The 16,992-nt window shown below is 49.0% G+C and overlaps 1 protein-coding gene across 2 annotated transcripts; it reads right to left on the bottom strand.

The window, feature by feature from the left end:
* Positions 1-1,033: 1,033 nt before the first annotated feature.
* Positions 1,034-13,617, bottom strand: CRX (cone-rod homeobox). 2 transcript variants are annotated; one of them, XM_077131307.1, is made up of 4 exons: positions 12,328-13,617; positions 6,418-6,551; positions 5,528-5,679; positions 1,034-3,925 (listed from the first exon to the last, which is right to left on the bottom strand). In XM_077131307.1, the coding sequence occupies exons 2-4, from the start codon at positions 6,515-6,517 to the stop codon at positions 3,278-3,280; spliced, it is 900 nt and encodes a 299-aa protein (XP_076987422.1). In that variant the 5' UTR covers positions 6,518-6,551; positions 12,328-13,617; the 3' UTR covers positions 1,034-3,277. The 2 variants fall into 2 exon arrangements, with proteins under 2 accessions (XP_076987422.1, XP_076987421.1); XM_077131306.1 differs by lacking the exon at positions 12,328-13,617 and adding an exon at positions 9,828-10,027.
* Between the last annotated feature and the right edge of the window lie 3,375 nt (positions 13,618-16,992).

The following is a 16,992-nucleotide window of genomic DNA, read 5'->3' as shown; positions in this document are numbered from 1 at the left end:
AGGTTGCGTCTACCTTTTAATTATTATGAAGAATGCTGCGATGCCCGTTTGTGTAAAATTGCTGTTTGAATGCCTGTTTTTAATTCTATGTAGTATATACTTGTGAGAGGAATTGCTGGGGCAGTATCTAGTTCAAGAACTTTTCCATCCCCCCCAAAAGGAAGCTCCAGCCCCTTTAGGCAGTCACCTGCCGTTCCCTCCCTTTCTCCAACCACTGATTTGCTCTCTGTCTCTATGGATTTGCCACCTCAAAGTCTTTCAAATAAAGGAAATCCTGTAATATGTGGCCTTCTGTGATTGGCTTCTTTTCCAAGTGTCCTCAGTGCCACTGAAATGTACACTTTAAAACGGTCCAAATGGTAACTTGTATGCTGTGTGTGTGTTTTGCTGCAATAAAATAATGAATACACATTTGGTAAGCTCTTGCCATGGACCCAACTTGAGGACCGTGTACTTTAAATAACAGCCTCACTTAATTCTCTTGCTGGGAAAAAGGAATCACTCAAGGTCTGACAACCCCACATGGCCGAGGCCGGCTTGGACGGAAGATTCTGTTCGGCTTTGTCCGTCCTGCTTTCAGCCCCCCACAAATGTCTTCACCAGGGACCCGGCGATGGAGAGCGACAAGCAGAGAAATATGGTTGAGTGATGGGGAAAGTGAGAGGCAAGTGAAAAGAGAAGGAGTTGGGGCGGAAAAGACAGAAATCCCCCCAACACGTAGAGGGGCCCTGGGAGGCCGAGTGAGGCCACAGCAGGGGGGGAGCCGGAAGTCTGGCTTTGGAGCACGTGATCCTGGCTCAGTTGGCTTTAGAGGAATGACAAGAAAAAGATGATGATGAGGCAAAGGAAGACACATGGACGGACCCATGTCCTCCGAAGTTGAAGGTGGAGGAGAGCTGAAAGGCGCAGAGCAATTGCTACTTCTCTACTTCTCCCACCTCCCCCAGTTTGCCCTCCAGAAAGAAGAAAATGAAAATAACAAAATCACCCAGACTTTAAATGGAATTCAACATTTTAATCATTTTCACTCTGTGGGTGACCAGAGAAGGGGGATTTGGGTTCCGGCGGGTGTGAAAGGGGAGGACAGAGGGGCTGACACAGAACAAAGGAAGCCCTTGGCCTCTTTCCTCCATCCCCAGTTGCCTTCATCATCCCTGGTTTTAGGATGTAGAGCCTTCCCCAGTGGACAGCCAAAGAAGCACAGTTTAAGGAGCTAGGCTGGCCAGGAACAGGATCTTCCTGGGTCCTCTTGATCAGACTCAACTCCTCGCTCTCTGCCCACCCCCAGAGAGGCCTTGGAAGAGCCCTGGAGCAGGGTCTCTTGAGGACCTGGCCTGTTCAGCCTCTGATTGTGTCCCCCAGATTCTGTTACTTCTCATCTCCCCAGAACATCACATCCATCCTTTGAGCTTCCTATCAACCTGCCTTTGAATCGTTTGCTCAAGGAGCAGCCTTCCCCATGCATGGCGAACTCTGTTGGGCAGAGAGAGATTCCTGTTCATTCCTGAGACCCCAGCCTCCAGCGCAGAGCTTGGGGGTCTCTGCAGAATGAATAACTGATGCTGGATTCTGGTCTCCACCTCTTCGTGGGTCCATAGCACAATGTCATTTCCTCACTGTCGACCCCTTGCAATTTTTGTCTGAATCCTCCACCCACCCACCCGAACATGTGCTGTCTTTCTCTGTTTACACTCTCTGTGAGTGGACTCTGAGCCACTCCTGGGCCCAACGTCCCACTGCCCAGCATGACACAGACCCACGAGGCATGAACAAGGCGTGTGCTACATAAACCATATTTGTAGGTCCGCACATCACAGGGTGGCCCCCTCTGGAGGACTAGGCTGTGTGGAGCTCGCCTGGCCTGGCCCCCTGGTACCTCCAGGCTTTTATCACATGGCGATTCCCTTGCAGTTAGTGCTGGAGTCGACTCGTTAGGGCCCATGAGCACCAGCTGTTTACACCTCTTCCCAAGTGACCTCAGATTGGTAGTTCAGAATCAGCCACGGTGGGAGTATTTACGCCATGGAAATTAGCAAACACCACAACTTGGAGAGCCAGTTGTTTCAAACACGCACCAGCCCACCACCTTCTTATCCTACTTCCTTTCACCTTGCCTTGTGAAAGGGAAAGTCTCATCGCTCCTGCCTCCCCCACCCAAAAATGTGAGGAGAAACCGGAGGAAGGAGGCAGGCGCGAAAGCACCCAACTCCCAAGAATGTCAAAATGACCAAATCCTTTTTAATATTCTCACAGTGCTTGTTTGTGTCACTGTGGGGAGAACTACTAGAAGGAATACGGCACCTCCCCAGAAAACTTCCTCAGATCAAGCTCTATTTCCGAATCTCACAGTCGAAGTGGAAAGCCAAAAAGAGGGAGTGCGTGGTTGAAATTTGGGACTGCCTCCCAAGGCAGTTCTCTGTGCCAGTCTCTTGTGTCTTTACAGATGGAAAGCCTGTCCATGTTCTTTGAAATACCCACAACTACAGCTGTGGTTGCTGCTACCCCATGCAGCTACCCCAGTGCCACCAATGTTGGGTGAAAGTCATCATTAGAAAATTGTAAAGCCAAGGGGAAAAAAAATTAGAGATGTAACAGGCAACTCATCTTCTGTTCCCCTACCAAATATGCCAGGTATTTTTCATAAATATATTCTTAATGAATGAAAGAATGATGAAATGTCTTTCAGAAGACATTAAGAAAAAATTACATACTTGAGCAGCCCCCTAAACCTACCATGTAAACCTGACAATTACCAAATGAATTATTTTCTATAACTATATAATTGGCCTATGGTTTCCTGATGGGGCCTGCTAAGGTCTTGTCTTTGGAATTTCTAGAAGGATCTCTACCCACATGCTAAAGAAGTGTCCAAAATGAAAAGTTAAGGAATCGAGCCTCCTAATAAGCCTCTTCAAGGTCATGGTGTTTATGACCTAAGCATTATCCCATGCTGAACTGTTAGTTTGATTTCATTATTTCTCAGGGCAAGTTTTCAGCACCAGTTTCTGGAGTCTGGGGCTATGGACTAAGATATCAGTCCCAATCCATGTGAGATGGAGTTGGGGTTGAGAGAATTACTAAGACTTGAGCCTCTCCTGAAGAAGGAAAGGGGCGGACTGTGTTGAGTTAAACTGAACATGAAGCCAAAGAGGCCACAACCCTTGGAAGGCCTCTAGAACCTCTTGTTTCCTCCCTGCATGACCTAAGCTGCTGCAGAGAGGTGGATTAGGACAAGAGAGGGTCCTGCGGCCAGATGAAGAGAAGTGGAGAGTGTCTTCTACAAGATCTGAAACTTCCAGGCACTCTGATCCTTGTAGTCCACAGGCTCCATGGGATTGTAGGTGAATTTCCAGGTGCCTGAGGGGTCCTTGAATTCCAAGCTGTCCACAGCGCTGTAGGTGCCGTAGCTCTGGCCTGACAAGGAGGTGGGTGACTGGGCCAGGGAAGATCCCATGGAGGGGCCAGCCAGGGGGCTGAGAGCTGGGCCCCCCAACTGGGGCACCATGGGGGAAAGGTAGGGATCCAGGCCACTGAAATAGGAGCTCGGAGATGCATAGGCTGACGGGGAAGAGCAGAAAGCAGAGGCTGGGGCATAGGTCATGGCGTAGGGGGCTGAGGTCAGAGCAGACCCAGAGGCTACCAGCCCAGGCCGCTGGGCCTCTGGCAAAGGGGACTCTGAGGCCGGACTCCAGATGGACACAGTGGCCACTGCTGCAGCTGGGGAGTCTGAGGGACCAGGTAGAGGGGGGCTGTAGGAATTTGAGATGCCCAGGGGGTCTGGACAAGCATCTGTGGAGGCTCTAGGGGATGTGCCTGCCTTCCTCTTGGCAGGACGAGCCTTGGTAGGTCCCCCTGGGGGCTGCTGCTGCTGTTTCTGCTGCTGCCTCTGCTGTCTACACTTGGCCCTGCGATTCTTGAACCAAACCTAGGGGGTTAGAGAGGAGATATGAGTGGGTGAGTGGGGAAGAGACCCAGGAAAGCCCTCATGGTGCACAGAAATGGTGATGCTTATCAGTGAGAGGTGTAAGTATCACACCTTTCCACCTTGCATCCAGTTATGAGGTACTCCATCCATCCATATATCCATCCATCCATATGTCCATCCATCCACCCATCCACCCATCCACCCATCCACCCATCCATCCACCCATCCATCCACTCAACCATCCATCCATCCATCCACTCAACCATCCATCCATTCATCCATCCATCCATCCACCCATCCAAACAACCATCCAACCAACCATCCATCCAAACAACCATCCATCCAATCATCCATCCAAACAACCATCCATCCAACCATCCATCCATCCATCTATCCATACATACATCCATCCACCCATCCACCCATCCATCTATACATCCATCCATCCATATATCATCTACCCCCCATCCACCCATCTATCCATCCATCCATACATACATCCATACATCCATCCATCCACCCATCCATCCATCCACCCATTCACCCATCCATCCATCCATCCATCCATCCATCCATCCATCCATCCATCCATCCACCCATCCATCCATCCACCCATTCACCCATCCATCCATCCATCCATCCATCCATCCACCCATCCATCCATCCACCCATTCACCCATTCACCCATCCATCCATCTATACATCCATCCATCCACCCATCCATCCATCCATCCATCCATCCATCCATCCACCCATCCACCCATCCACCCGTCCACCCATCCACCCATCCACCCATCCACCCATCCATACATCCATCCACCCATCCACCCATCTATCCATCCATCCATACATACATCCATACATCCACCCATCCATCCATCCATCCACCCATTCACCCACCCATCCACCCATCCATCCATCCATATATCATCTACCCCCCATCTATCCATTTATCCATCCATCCATTCATACATACATACATATACAATCATCCACCCATCCAATCAGTTAATAAATATGTATTAACCATTTTCTACTACTTTGGGGATATTGAAGTGGAACTGACATTCTAGGTGAGAGAGGCAGATCATAAATAAACAGTATATTGGTAAATAACATTGTATTTTAGAAGGTGATAAAAATTAAGAAAGAAAAAATTGAGCAGGATGAAGGGGAAGCAGTAGGGCTGGAGTATTGGAAGAAGGTTCAATTTTAAATGTGATGGTCAGTGTAGCATTCACGATTGATAAGGTAACTTAGTTGATCGCTAAGAAAAGACTTAAATAAGGTCATGGGGCAAGCTATATGGTAATGTGGAGAATGAGTGTTCCAGGTAGAGGGAACAGAAAATGCAAAGGTCTTCAGGCAAGCGTACTCTTGGCAGGAATGTTAGCGGAAGATCCAAAGGTCAGTGTGGCTTGATGGCACGAGAAAGGGTGAGAGTGGTAAGAGAAGAGGTCAGTGAAATAATGGGGGCTGGGGAACTTTAGGCCACTTGAGAAGTTTGGCAGTTACTCGTGACTCTGCCCTCCTCCATCCACTCTGGGTCCCAGGAAGGCCCATGGAAGTCAAGAAAGTGGCCCAAGGACCAGAATATCCCACCTGAACCCTGGACTCAGGAAGATTGATCTTCAGAGCCACCTCCTCACGGGCGTACACATCAGGGTACTGGGTCTTGGCAAACAGGGCCTCCAGCTCCTCCAGCTGGCTTCTGGTGAAGGTGGTCCGCTCCCGCCGCTGCTTCCTTGGGGCACCTAGGGTGGGGACAGGTATGTGGGGCCCTCAGGTGGCCCAGACCTCCTGCTCTCCATCTTGGCTGGGGCAGGGACACCTGGGGTACAGCCCTGAGGCTTGGTGGGGCCCCAAGAAGCCTTCGTCTGCTCAGACGAAAGTGTTCCTGCTCCCTGTTCTTCTAGACCCCACTCTGTCCCTGGGAAATGGGGTCCCTCATAGCCTGTCATTTTTGGCTTCATGCCTCTCTCAGAAGGGAATCAACTCCAGCCCTGTTAGCAGTCATGTGTGTTTGTTTTATGCCCCTTCTAAAATTTCTTGTGCATGAAGACATTCCGTTGAAAGGACATGGCTGATATTTAACCAATTTAGCCTACAAAAATGGCAGTTCTTTGCAGTTCAACTTAATATGCAAAGCAGCTAAAGGATAATGCTACAACTAATTGAATACTTCCCTCACTTAAAGCATTGCTAACAGATGTAAACTCCTCTTGGTTCCCCCTTTCCCGCCCCCCAGTCCCCTCCCTCCCTCCAGAGGGAGCTCCCATCCTAAATTTCTATGCATGCCTTATGCTTTGCAACATCCCTAAGAGGCATATGGCACTGCCATGCATTTGTGGATGAGCAGGCATGGCTGGTGTTTGGCTTTGAGGTCCCCCCTTGTAAGTGTTCACTGTCTTTCTGAAGACAAGAACTCCCAGAGGTCCCCAAGAGTGGAGGGCCAGCCTGGGTGGGGGGTGGGGGCGGAGGGTGGCACTCACTTGGGTAGGACACAGCCTGGTGCATCAGGTCAACGCTGGGGGCGCCCAGGGCCAAGGCGTTGACGGAATAGTGGGGCCCCGGGTTCATGTACGCCATCATGATCCCTGCAGGTGCTGGGGTCCAGTTGGCGGACCTGAGACAGAAGGGAGATGATACGATTGATCACTCACCACGCGGAGAGAGGGAGGCTCAGGTTCAAGTCCTGCCTCGGTCTCTTCTCAGCTGTGTGGCCCTGGGCAACTGATCCCACCTCTCTGTGCCTCAGTTATCTCAACTGGAAGGTGGTTCTCTGCCAGAGACATAACGGGTTTTGTTATGGATTGAAACACGTCCCCCCAAAACATCATGCTTAAGCCCTAATCCCCAGTCCTCATTTGAAAACAGGGTCATGGATGATGCTCTTAGTGAGAATGAGTCCAAACTGGATTGGAGCAGGCGCTAACCCAACACGACTGGTGTCTTTATAAGGAGAGGAATTTGGGGCCCAGACGCACAGAGAGAGATGGGACACATGACAGAGGCAGGAATCGAGTGATGCCGCCACAAGCCAAGGAAATCCATGGAATGCAGCCCTCCCACCAGAAGCCAGGGGAGAGACGTGGAGCGGGTTCTCCCCTTTAAGAGGAAGCCTGGTCCTTGATTTTGGACTTGTAGCTTCCAGAGCCAGGACACAATAGATTCCTTATTATTTAAGCCATCTAGGCTGTGGTACTCTGTTACAGCAACCCTGGAAATTAAGAGAAGCAGCATAAATGGAAGCCTGTATCACTATTTTATCCTTATGAAAATCTGATCCACCATTCCCCTTTTTTGAGATCTTTTCTTCCTTATGACCACAGGAAAAGACGTTCGGCTTCAGATACAGAGGGCGGAGGTTGACCAGTTGTCCTGGGACACAGGTGGGCTTTCAGTGCTAAAGCTGTGCCAGTCCGGTAAGCAGGGATGGGTGATTGAAAGCCAGCGAGCTGCCAGGCTGGCTGAGATATGAGGTCGCTAACTCTTAGCATTGCCTCCTTGGGAAGAAGCGTGCTCCCTGTGTCAGGTGGTCGCAGTGTGGATTGCGTAAATCGCCACATTTCCTTGGCCCCAGTAACTTGCCTTCAGGGCGTACCTCAGTTTCCTTGTTGTAAAATGGGATGAAAACAGCATTTACCTCTTTAGGTGGTTGTGAAGATTAAAGGGAATTAACACGATTAAGGTGCTTAAAATAGCACCCAATGCTTAGTAAGGCAATTATTTTTGTTGTTGTTTGCAAGCAGGTCCTTTATACAAGCATTTTAAACCCAGGATATTTATGATTTCCTAAGAGTGCCAGAAACCTCTAAGACTTGCAAAAGAGAAAATTATTAAGAAAATAATGGCACATCCACACAAGGGGAATATTATGAAGTCATGAAAAAGAGTAAGGCTGTTCTCCATGAACTGATTTTCAAAGATCTCTAGGATTATTTCATTTTCTAGGGAAATGTTGAATTTATTATTGATTGGGGTAGACAGTGTCAGGTAGATGATAACTTCTAGAAGTTCTGGTTGCAAATGATTTCTATCCGGTAAAAAGATAACCTCAAAGATTGCAGTTTTATTGGTTGTCCTGTAGAACTTTAACAAATTTTGTGTTGAACCTGGCAAATTTTTTTTCTACATGCCTTTTCTTGAATAACTGTATGAACCTCTGTTCCTTGAATTCTCATTTGAAACAGCAGGTTCCCTTCTTAGTGAGCTAAATAAATCCCTGACCTGTGTTTATTATATAGGTATTTGAGAGTCAAGTTTTTAGCTTTTTCAGAATTACACCTTTATAAGAGGTGTGTGTAATAGATGTTATGTATAATCAAATTATACATAACATATAAAATACATAACATATAATACATATAATACACATTTTATATACATATATACATGACATATATTCAAATAAAAAGTATGGTACTGAGCAGTGTGTAGCATATGCTACTTTTTGTGAATTTAAAAACAAGGCAGTGGATATATATATATATATATGCACATACATACACTATATATATATATATATGGTCTAAAGATTGTTGTATGTGTATAAAAGTGTCATATGATATATGCTTGTATATGCATAGAACAAAATCCAGGAAAGAAACAAGACATTGGCAGAACTGATTGCCTCTGGAGAGGTGTGCTGTATCCACTCCCCATTTTTACAGTTTGGATTACTTTTTAGCCCTGTGTGCCTGTGTGTCACCTTTGCAGATGCAAAACCAACAAGGAGATCTCAAAACACAACCACAACTTGAAAACTTTCCAAGCTCCCTATGGCCCTGGGGACAAACATCAAACCCTCAAGATGGACCCAGGAAACCTGTCAGCCTTTCTGGGTATTGGCCTCAGCCGCTCCCCACATCAGAAAGGTTGAGATAAGCCCCCTTCCTCTACCAGGTCCCTCTCACTCAGACACCATCTCTCACCCTCTACATTGGGCGTCACATACACGCCGGCACATTTTTTTCTCTCTCTCCTGTCATTCAGGACATACCCTATATTAAATAGGACATACATGTTTGTTTGTCTGTCTGTCCCCCGATTCTACCAGCAGGGACTAGACATAACTTTTAGTTCAAGCATCCCCAATAAATATTTGAAAAATAAACAAATGAATAAAAAATGGATGGCATTTATTTTAGCACCCACGACCCCCTCTCTTCCATCTTATCCTTCACAGGAGTAGGGAGAGGTCCTACTTACTAGAAATTAAGTTTCTCCTGTTCATTGTGTTAAGTACCGCTGAGGGTCCGCCTGTTTTAGGAACTGGGAATATCATGAGAAATAAAACACACGTCATTTCTGTTCTCACACAATTGAACTTACGGGTTGCAGTCAGAGAAACTGACGATGAACAAAGAGATAGATTTTTTGAAAATCAAGATGTTTTCAGATGGTTTTTAGAATGCCGAGGGAAATGCCGGGTGTGGGAGGCAGGACGGTGACCAGATCTGGTGGGAGTGGAGCCCCATTTGAGGGGGGGGTGGTCTCTCCGGGGAGGTGACACCGGAGCTGAGATGTGACAGCCCACACGCCCACCCTGGGAAGATCTTGGCAGAAGGAACAGCAGGTGCAAAAGATCAGGAGGCTTCTTGGAGGACAAACAAGGTGTCCAACATGACAGGAGCAGAGTAAGCAAGTGGGAAGCGGAGTCGAATCAGCAGGGCCAGGAGGGACGGGCATACGAAGTTCTGTGCAGATAAGGACGATGACAGCACGGAATCCCACACATCCAGCCCTGGTAGCCAACCTCCAAGATGGTGCCTGACCATTCTCTCCTGACCGTCATACCCTGAGTACTGGCCTCCATGGCAGAGCTGACCTGCGTAGCCAACAGGACATGACAGAAATCTTATAGAAATATTACAGCCTCTAACTTCTGAGGCTAGAAGACCTGGTGACATCTGCCTTGCTGTCTTTTCCTGGATCGCTGGGAAAATCAGCCGCCATGTTGTAAGGATGCTCAAGCAACCCTGCAGAGGTCTCTGTGCAGGGAAACTCCTGCCAGCAGCCACGCAAGAGGCCACCTTGGAAGAGACTCCCCCAGCCTTCATCAAGCCTTCGAAGGACTGCAGCCTGGTACACATCTGCCTGCCCCCCTTGTGAGCCAGAACCATCTGGTTAAGCCACCCCTGGATTCCTGACCCCCATTAACACTATGAGGTAATAAATGTTTAATGTTTTCAGCCACTGAGTTTTGGGGGAGTTTGTGACACAGCAATAGGTAAGTAATACACAAGCGTCCCCTTTGCAGCATGCCATTAAATGCTCAGCACAACCCTAGGAGGTAGGAACTGTGTTATTATTTTGCCCACCTTTTAAAGATTATTTAGTTTTTAGAGCAGTTGTAGGTTGATGGAAAAAATCATGCAGAGGGTTCAGAATTCCCGTATACTACACACACACAGATTTCACCATTACAACCGACAAACCAATATTATTATATTTCAATTATTAACTAAAGTACATAGTTTACACTAGGGTTCATGCTAATGTTGTACAGTTCTGTAGTGGTTGTTTATTATTATTACTATTGTGGTAACACATATACAACATACAATGTCTCATTTTAACCACTTTCAAGTATTCAATCCAGTGTATTAATTTCATTCACAATGTTGTGTGACTGTTGACACCATCCATCACCAAAACGTCCCATCACCCCAGATGTTACAGATGAGAAAAGACTCCTGGATCTGGCAAAATGACTTGCCCAGTTTCCTAAAGGAATCTTGGGGACCTGGGATTCCTGCTCTCCCAGCTGGGGACCCTTCTGCCCTCGTCCACTCTTCCAAGGAGCAATAGTGCTTGATCTGAACTTGTGGAGAGGGGAACTGGTGGACTTGTCCTAACAGGCTCTGGGAAAAAGCACCAACTTCCCTTGTCCCCATCGTTGAATCTGCACAGGTTACTCAGCTATGCAGTTGTCCTTCCAGGACGTTGGGATGAGCCCATTCCACCAGTAGGGAATCTGAGGCTCTGAAGGAAGAAGGCGCCTGCCCAAGGTCCAGCAATGCTAATGGCAATGACCTCCAGGAATTGAGGGTTTACACACTCACCAGATATCCAGGAACTGGTGGGTGGACAAGATGTCAGCAAAGACTAGCAACAAAAAATAATGTCTAACACCCATTAACACTCTTGTTGTGGGTTTTGCAAAGAGGTGAGGCAGCCGGTGACAGAAGGAGCTCCAGGAGTTTGGAGCTTCTCAGATCCCCAGCCAAAGGCTTTGTGTCCAAGATCTCAGCAAGGCCACCCCCTTCCACCAGGAATTTGCAACGAGCCTGACAGCACCCCGAGTGGCTAGGTTTTACTATCCTTCAGTCTCGGTTGTATTCCAAGACAACATTTCATTGTCCCAAAGGGTGGAGCGAGGGGCGACCCCTGCCCTGGGGAGCAGCCCTTGAGGCCTGAGACTGCTTCTCAGAGCTCCAGGTATCGCGTGTCCCAGGGGTCCCGAGTTTCCCCTGAGCGCTTGATCTGCAGGCTAAGTGTGAAAGCTGGAGATAAACCCCTCCTGTAGGTGGAGAAACTGAGCCCTGGGGCAGGAAGGTGCCTGCCAAGGTCAGGAGGCTGTTAACGATAAGGACCTCCAGGGATTCCCGCCTGCACCAGGCCTTGGGGAGGAGACAGCAATCCAGTGAAAGCCCCCTATGGGGTGGGTCCTGTTGTCACCAAGGAGGAAACCAAGGCTGGGAAAAGGAGGGCCCTGGGGCTGTCACGCAGGTCAGTGGCTGACCCGGCCCCTCCCCGAGCCTGTGGCCCTCCTGGCCCCTGAGCTCCCAGGACTGGCTCAGAGTCTACCCTCACTCCCTCTTGCTGCAGCCGCAAAATCTCAATGACCCCTGCATACGCATTTCTTGGATTCTATTTTGCTTATTCACCCGTCTGTCTATTCAGCCATTACAGAGGCGGCCGACCACATGCCCAGGTCCTTGGAGGAAATCTGGGTTCGGTGAGGGACACAGATAATTTGTGGATAAACTCACAAGTGAGTATGAATTCCAAGCAGTGATATGAGTCTTAAAAGAAAGGGAGGCAGGCTTCGGAGTTGCCTGTGAGCAGAGCCGAGGAGCCCTGGTCCCTGAAAACCGATGGAGCGTCACCTTAGCACCTCACCAGCAAGCACCACCCCCCAATCCTCTCTACCTGGTGGCAGTTCCCCCATAGTCTACCCTTACTCCCTCCTGCTGCAGTCCCAGCCCAGCCCCGTTTCTCCCAACACCGGGATGATGCCCCTGCTGCAGGTGGGCTCAGTCAGCCCACATTGAAGACCCCCTTTATGTCAGACCCCACGCCGGGCGCTGGGGACACAGGCACAAAGAAGGCAGACACCCCCTCCCCCATCCCCGTCTCCTTCCTTTGGCCCCACTGCCTGCCTTGCACGCACTCACCTTTTGGAAGGAGGGATCGGGGACTCTCCCGACGGCCCAGGTCCTGGACCAGTCCTCAGGGAACAGAGACCGAAGGAAACGGGACCCCTCCCACGGAGAGGTTTTAAGCCCCGACTGGGAGTGATGTCACTTGCCGTGGCCTGGTTCTCGGAGGGTAATCCTGGCCAGGGTGGGGGAGCGCCTGGGCACCGGGAGGTGACATTGCCGGGAGGGGGAGGGGCACCCCTCTGCTTAATCCTCTCCCATCCCCCTCCAAGACATCTTGGCAATTAGGGCTGACGGGGAAGGACAGCCCCAGCTCTTGCCTCTGGCCGGAACCCCCCCACCCCCACCCCTCAGGGAAGTTCTTCCTTAGGTCTAACTGGTGGCTCTCTAGCTTTGGCCATTGTCCCAAGGAGGGGGATGAGGGATGCATCAAAGAGGACGGAGGGGAAATGTTGGGTGCTCCTGGGAGATCACTTGATAAAACGAGGGGCACAGGGACTTTCTGGACCCCTCTGCTGAGTCCCCCTTTTGCTCCAGCAGTCTGCCTGCCAACAAATTCATTTCTGCACTGCCTTGCTGTTTCAGCTTTCTGCCTCAGTTTCCTGTTTTTCTCTTTCTCTGCCTTGGTCTCTTTCACTCTTCTTTGTCTCTTCGGCTCTATGTTGTGAATTATTAACTTCAACTCTCTCCATTTCCTCTTTGCTCTTCTCTCTCCTCTCTCCTTCTCTCCCTCTCTCTCTCTGTCTTCCCTGCCCATTGGCTTTGCGTCTCTGTGCCTCAGTCTCTCTTCTGTCCATCAGGCATGTCGGTCCATCTCCCTGTGTGCACTCTTCTCACCTCCTGTCTCTCTCCCTCCCTCTGTGATTCTCTACCTCTCTTTGGGTCTCGGTCCATCTCTCTCTGTCCCATGCCACCCCCTTTCTGTCTCTCTCGCTCAGCCTGTATCTCCCTGCACCCGTCTTTCTCTTTGTCCCTCATTTTGCTGTATTTCTCCATCTGCCCCATCCCCAGCTTAGCCTCACCGTCTGTCCTTTATCTAACTCCCCTACCCCTCTCAACCTCCAATCTTCCCGTTTCAATCTTTCTTTCCCCGCATCTTTCTCTGCCTCTTTCTTTCTTCCCCTGTTAATTTCCCTTCACGTCTTGTCTTTCTCCCTGCCTTGGCGCCTCCCTTGCTCTGTACTTCTGATTTCCCCCATCTGTCTTCTTGGGCTGTCTTCCCCCTGTGCTTCTCTCCTCAAGTCTGACTCTCTGGATGTTATGATCTCCCTGAGCCCCGGGCCCCCCTATGAGTCTGCTCTCCTTCCCCACATGCACACGCGCTTGCACACGCACGTGCGGTCATCCCTCTTTGTGACAGGGGCATTGTGTCTGACTCTAGGAGACCCTTTCTCTTCCCAGCCCGCCCCACCCCAGGGCAGCCTGCTAGGAGGGGTCACGCCCAGCAGCCTGGCTGGGGAATCAGGGCAAGTCTCATCAGCTGGGGAAGCCAGGATGGGAGGGAGGGAGGGGCTTTCTGACCCTCCGTGGCCCTGTCAGGACCCTGCTGGTGCGAGAATCCCGGGCCTTCTGGCCCGCAGAGCAGAGGAAGGAAGGGTGGCCCGGGGGTCCAACCCAGGGTGGAAGGTAGGTTTCGGATGGTCGAGCGCAAGGTCCTGGGGTCACCAGGCTCACCTCACATCCGGGACAAGAGGAGCTCTTTCCTTCCTTCTCATCTGTACCCAGGGACCAAAGCGGAAACCTGAGCATTAGTCTTCCCCCGGGGACTTTTCCTCAACCCTACAGCCAATCCATCCGCAAGCCCTGTCATCGCTCCTTTCACACGACTGGCCTGAAAATTGAAAAACATTGCTGAGAGAAATTAAAGAAGACCCAACTCAATGGTGAAATATAGCACGCTCATGGGTCGGAAGACCCAATATGGTTTCTCAAACTTAATCTTTAGATTCACTGCAAAACCCAAATCAAAATTCCAACAGGATTTTTTTTTTTTTGTAGAAATTGACAAGCTGATTCTAAAACTGTATGGATAGGCAGATGGTCTAGATCGGTCAATAAAAACCTTAAAAATATCAAGAACTTATACTATCACACTTCAAACCTTGTTATTATAAAGCTACAATAATCAAGATAGCTGGTATTACATAAAGATAGGCAAATGTATCATTGAGAAAGACCAGGCAGTTCAGAACTTGACCAAAAATTTAAGGTTAATTGATTTTTGACAGAGGCCAGTGTATCAGAGAAAGGAAAATATTTTCGATAAACAATGCTGAAACAGCTGGTTATCACACATAAAAAAAATACACCTCGATCCTTCCCTCACACCATACCCCCAAATTAGTCTGAGGTGGATCATCAAGGCAAAACCATAAATCTAGACAAAAAAGCAGAGAAATATTTCTTGACTGGGGGATAGGCATCCGTTTCTTAGGACACGGAAAGCAGTGATCATATAAAAGAAGATTGATAAATCAGACTTCATCAAAATAAAAAAAGTTTACTCTCCCAAGGACTCCATTAACTTAAAGAACTGCAAGGTACAGTTTTCCAGAAAGTATTAGCAAAACATCCCTTGCAAAGACCTTATTGAATAGATAAGGTTTCTACCCTACATCTCAGTAATAAAATGGCTTGAAGAGACACGCCCCAGAAGAAAATACACACGTGGGCAACAGGCCCTCAAAAAGATGCTCAGCATTATTAGTCATTAGGAAGTACAAATTGAAATCATGATGAGATACCATTAGCATGTTCGCCAACATGAGTAAAATGAAAAAGACTGTTCAAGAAGCATGATGCACACAATCTACTCTCCAGCGTTCACACAACAGATAAAAGACATACAGATAGGTATGATAGATAAATAGATAGCTGGACAGACAGATTTACAGATGGACGGATAGATGAGTGATATGGCAAACGTGGCAAGCTATGAAAATCGGTAGCTAGGGGTCTCTGGCGGAATGCTGTGTTGGAGTTCTCTCTAGGGCTTGTGTCCTAGATGTCCTGCATGTTTGAAATGATTTCAAAGTAAAACATTTGAAGAAAGAAAATAGCGATGACCGACCCCATGAAATTTTGCTAAGGATGTGGCGTGATGGGAGCTCTCATTCCCAGCTGGTAGAAATGTAATATTCCAGTCACTTTGGAGAACACTTTGTTTTTAATAAAGTTAACCTATTTTAACCATAAGCTGATCCAGCGATTCCACTTCTAGGTATTTGTCTGAGGGAAATGAGAACATAAGTCCACACACACACACACACACACACACACACGCACACACACACACACACGCACACACACACACACAGAAAGACATTTGCAGAAAAATGTTCGTGGCAGCTTTTCTTTTCATAAAACTCCCAAACTAGAACTCACTGAAATGCCTATTGGTGTGTAAATGGCAGAGTATGAGAAAATGGACACCTACTGACATACACACTTAACAATATCGAGTGAAAGAAGCCAGACCCCAAGAGCACTCACTGCATGATTCCAAAGTTCAAGAACAAACAACAATCCCATTTTTTTTTTTCTATCAGAAAATGGTTGCCAGGATCTGGAGGAAAGGGGGGGAAATGGGGCGGCGGCACAACTACTGGGCCTGGGGTTTCTTTGGGTGTGATGAAAATGCCCTGGAATTAGACGGTTGTGATGGTTGTGCAGCCTCCTCGCCAGTATACGAAAAACCACCGAATTGTACACCACACAAAATGAATGTTAGGGCGGGTGAATCATATCTCAATTTTAAAGAAATGAGAAAAGTGGTCGCCCGTAGTGGGGGGGGGGGGCACTGACTGCCAGTCATTGGAGGGAGCTTTTTGGGTAATGGGAGTGTTCCCTCTCTCCACTGGGACGTGGTTACCCAAGGATATGCACTTGTCAAAACCCGTCAACTGAACATTTAAGAGGGGTGCATTTAATTGTATCCATTTAACATTGTAAAAATATATATGACGTTGAAGGAAAATACCCTTATCCCCAATCTGACCTTTTCTTGACACCTGGACTGCCTCTCACCTGGGCTGCAGTTCTCCCAGGAGGGCGCCGAAGCCTCCGCTTCCCACCTCCCTGCCGCCCCCTCAACGTGTCTCCACTCCTTGCAGAAGGCAGAGCATTCACGCCCCTCGCAGTCAGGATGAAACACACCCTGGGACCAGCACTACCGGAGACAGCTCCTGCGCCTTACTACCTGGCCCTCTCTGTCTCACTGGTCTCCTCCTGTCCCCCAAGATGGCCAAGCTCCGGGAGGTAGCCTGGTAAAAGGCAGGGAGGGAGAGGCAGCGGGGTATGCAGACGGAGCTGCAAGGTGGGTGGGGGGATACCCATTCATCTGTTGAACGATGGAGTGGCCCAGGCGGAAAGGAACGGAAGAGAAGAAATAGTGGCATTTGTCAGGGAGCATTGAGGGCCGTGATTGCAGCAGGAGGGAGTGTGGTTAGACTGGGGAGACAGCCCCGGGCTAGCAGGGGCGCTGGAGGAGCCTTAGACCCGGTTGTTGATGGTTTACCAGCCCGGGCTCTGCAGCCGGAGGTGGGGGGTCTCTCACACCGGATCCCCTTTGCCCCCAATGGTGCGCCCACCCTTTTATTTTCAGCAAAACTCTTATGGCTTCCTGTTCACTGTGTGCCCAGGTGAGCCGGGAGTTTGTCTCCTTCCAGCTGCCTTAGATAA

The sequence above is a fragment of the Tamandua tetradactyla genome, chromosome 16 (assembly GCF_023851605.1).
Source record: "Tamandua tetradactyla isolate mTamTet1 chromosome 16, mTamTet1.pri, whole genome shotgun sequence".
Classification (NCBI taxonomy): domain Eukaryota; kingdom Metazoa; phylum Chordata; class Mammalia; order Pilosa; family Myrmecophagidae; genus Tamandua; species Tamandua tetradactyla.
The sequence above is the reverse complement of the archived record's forward strand: the minus strand, read 5'-3'. Positions and strand labels throughout refer to the sequence as shown.

Excerpts from the sequence above, each read along its gene's own strand:
- CRX (XM_077131306.1), bottom strand. The coding sequence starts at position 9,883 with ATGGCGGCTGATTTTCCCAGCGATCCAGGAAAAGACAGCAAGGCAGAT. Across the intron at positions 5,680-6,417 it reads CCAGGCTGTGTCCTACCCAA|GTGCCCCAAGGAAGCAGCGG; the intron begins GTGAGTGCCACC and ends TCCCCACCCTAG. Across the intron at positions 3,926-5,527 it reads TTCCTGAGTCCAGGGTTCAG|GTTTGGTTCAAGAATCGCAG; the intron begins GTGGGATATTCT and ends CTAACCCCCTAG.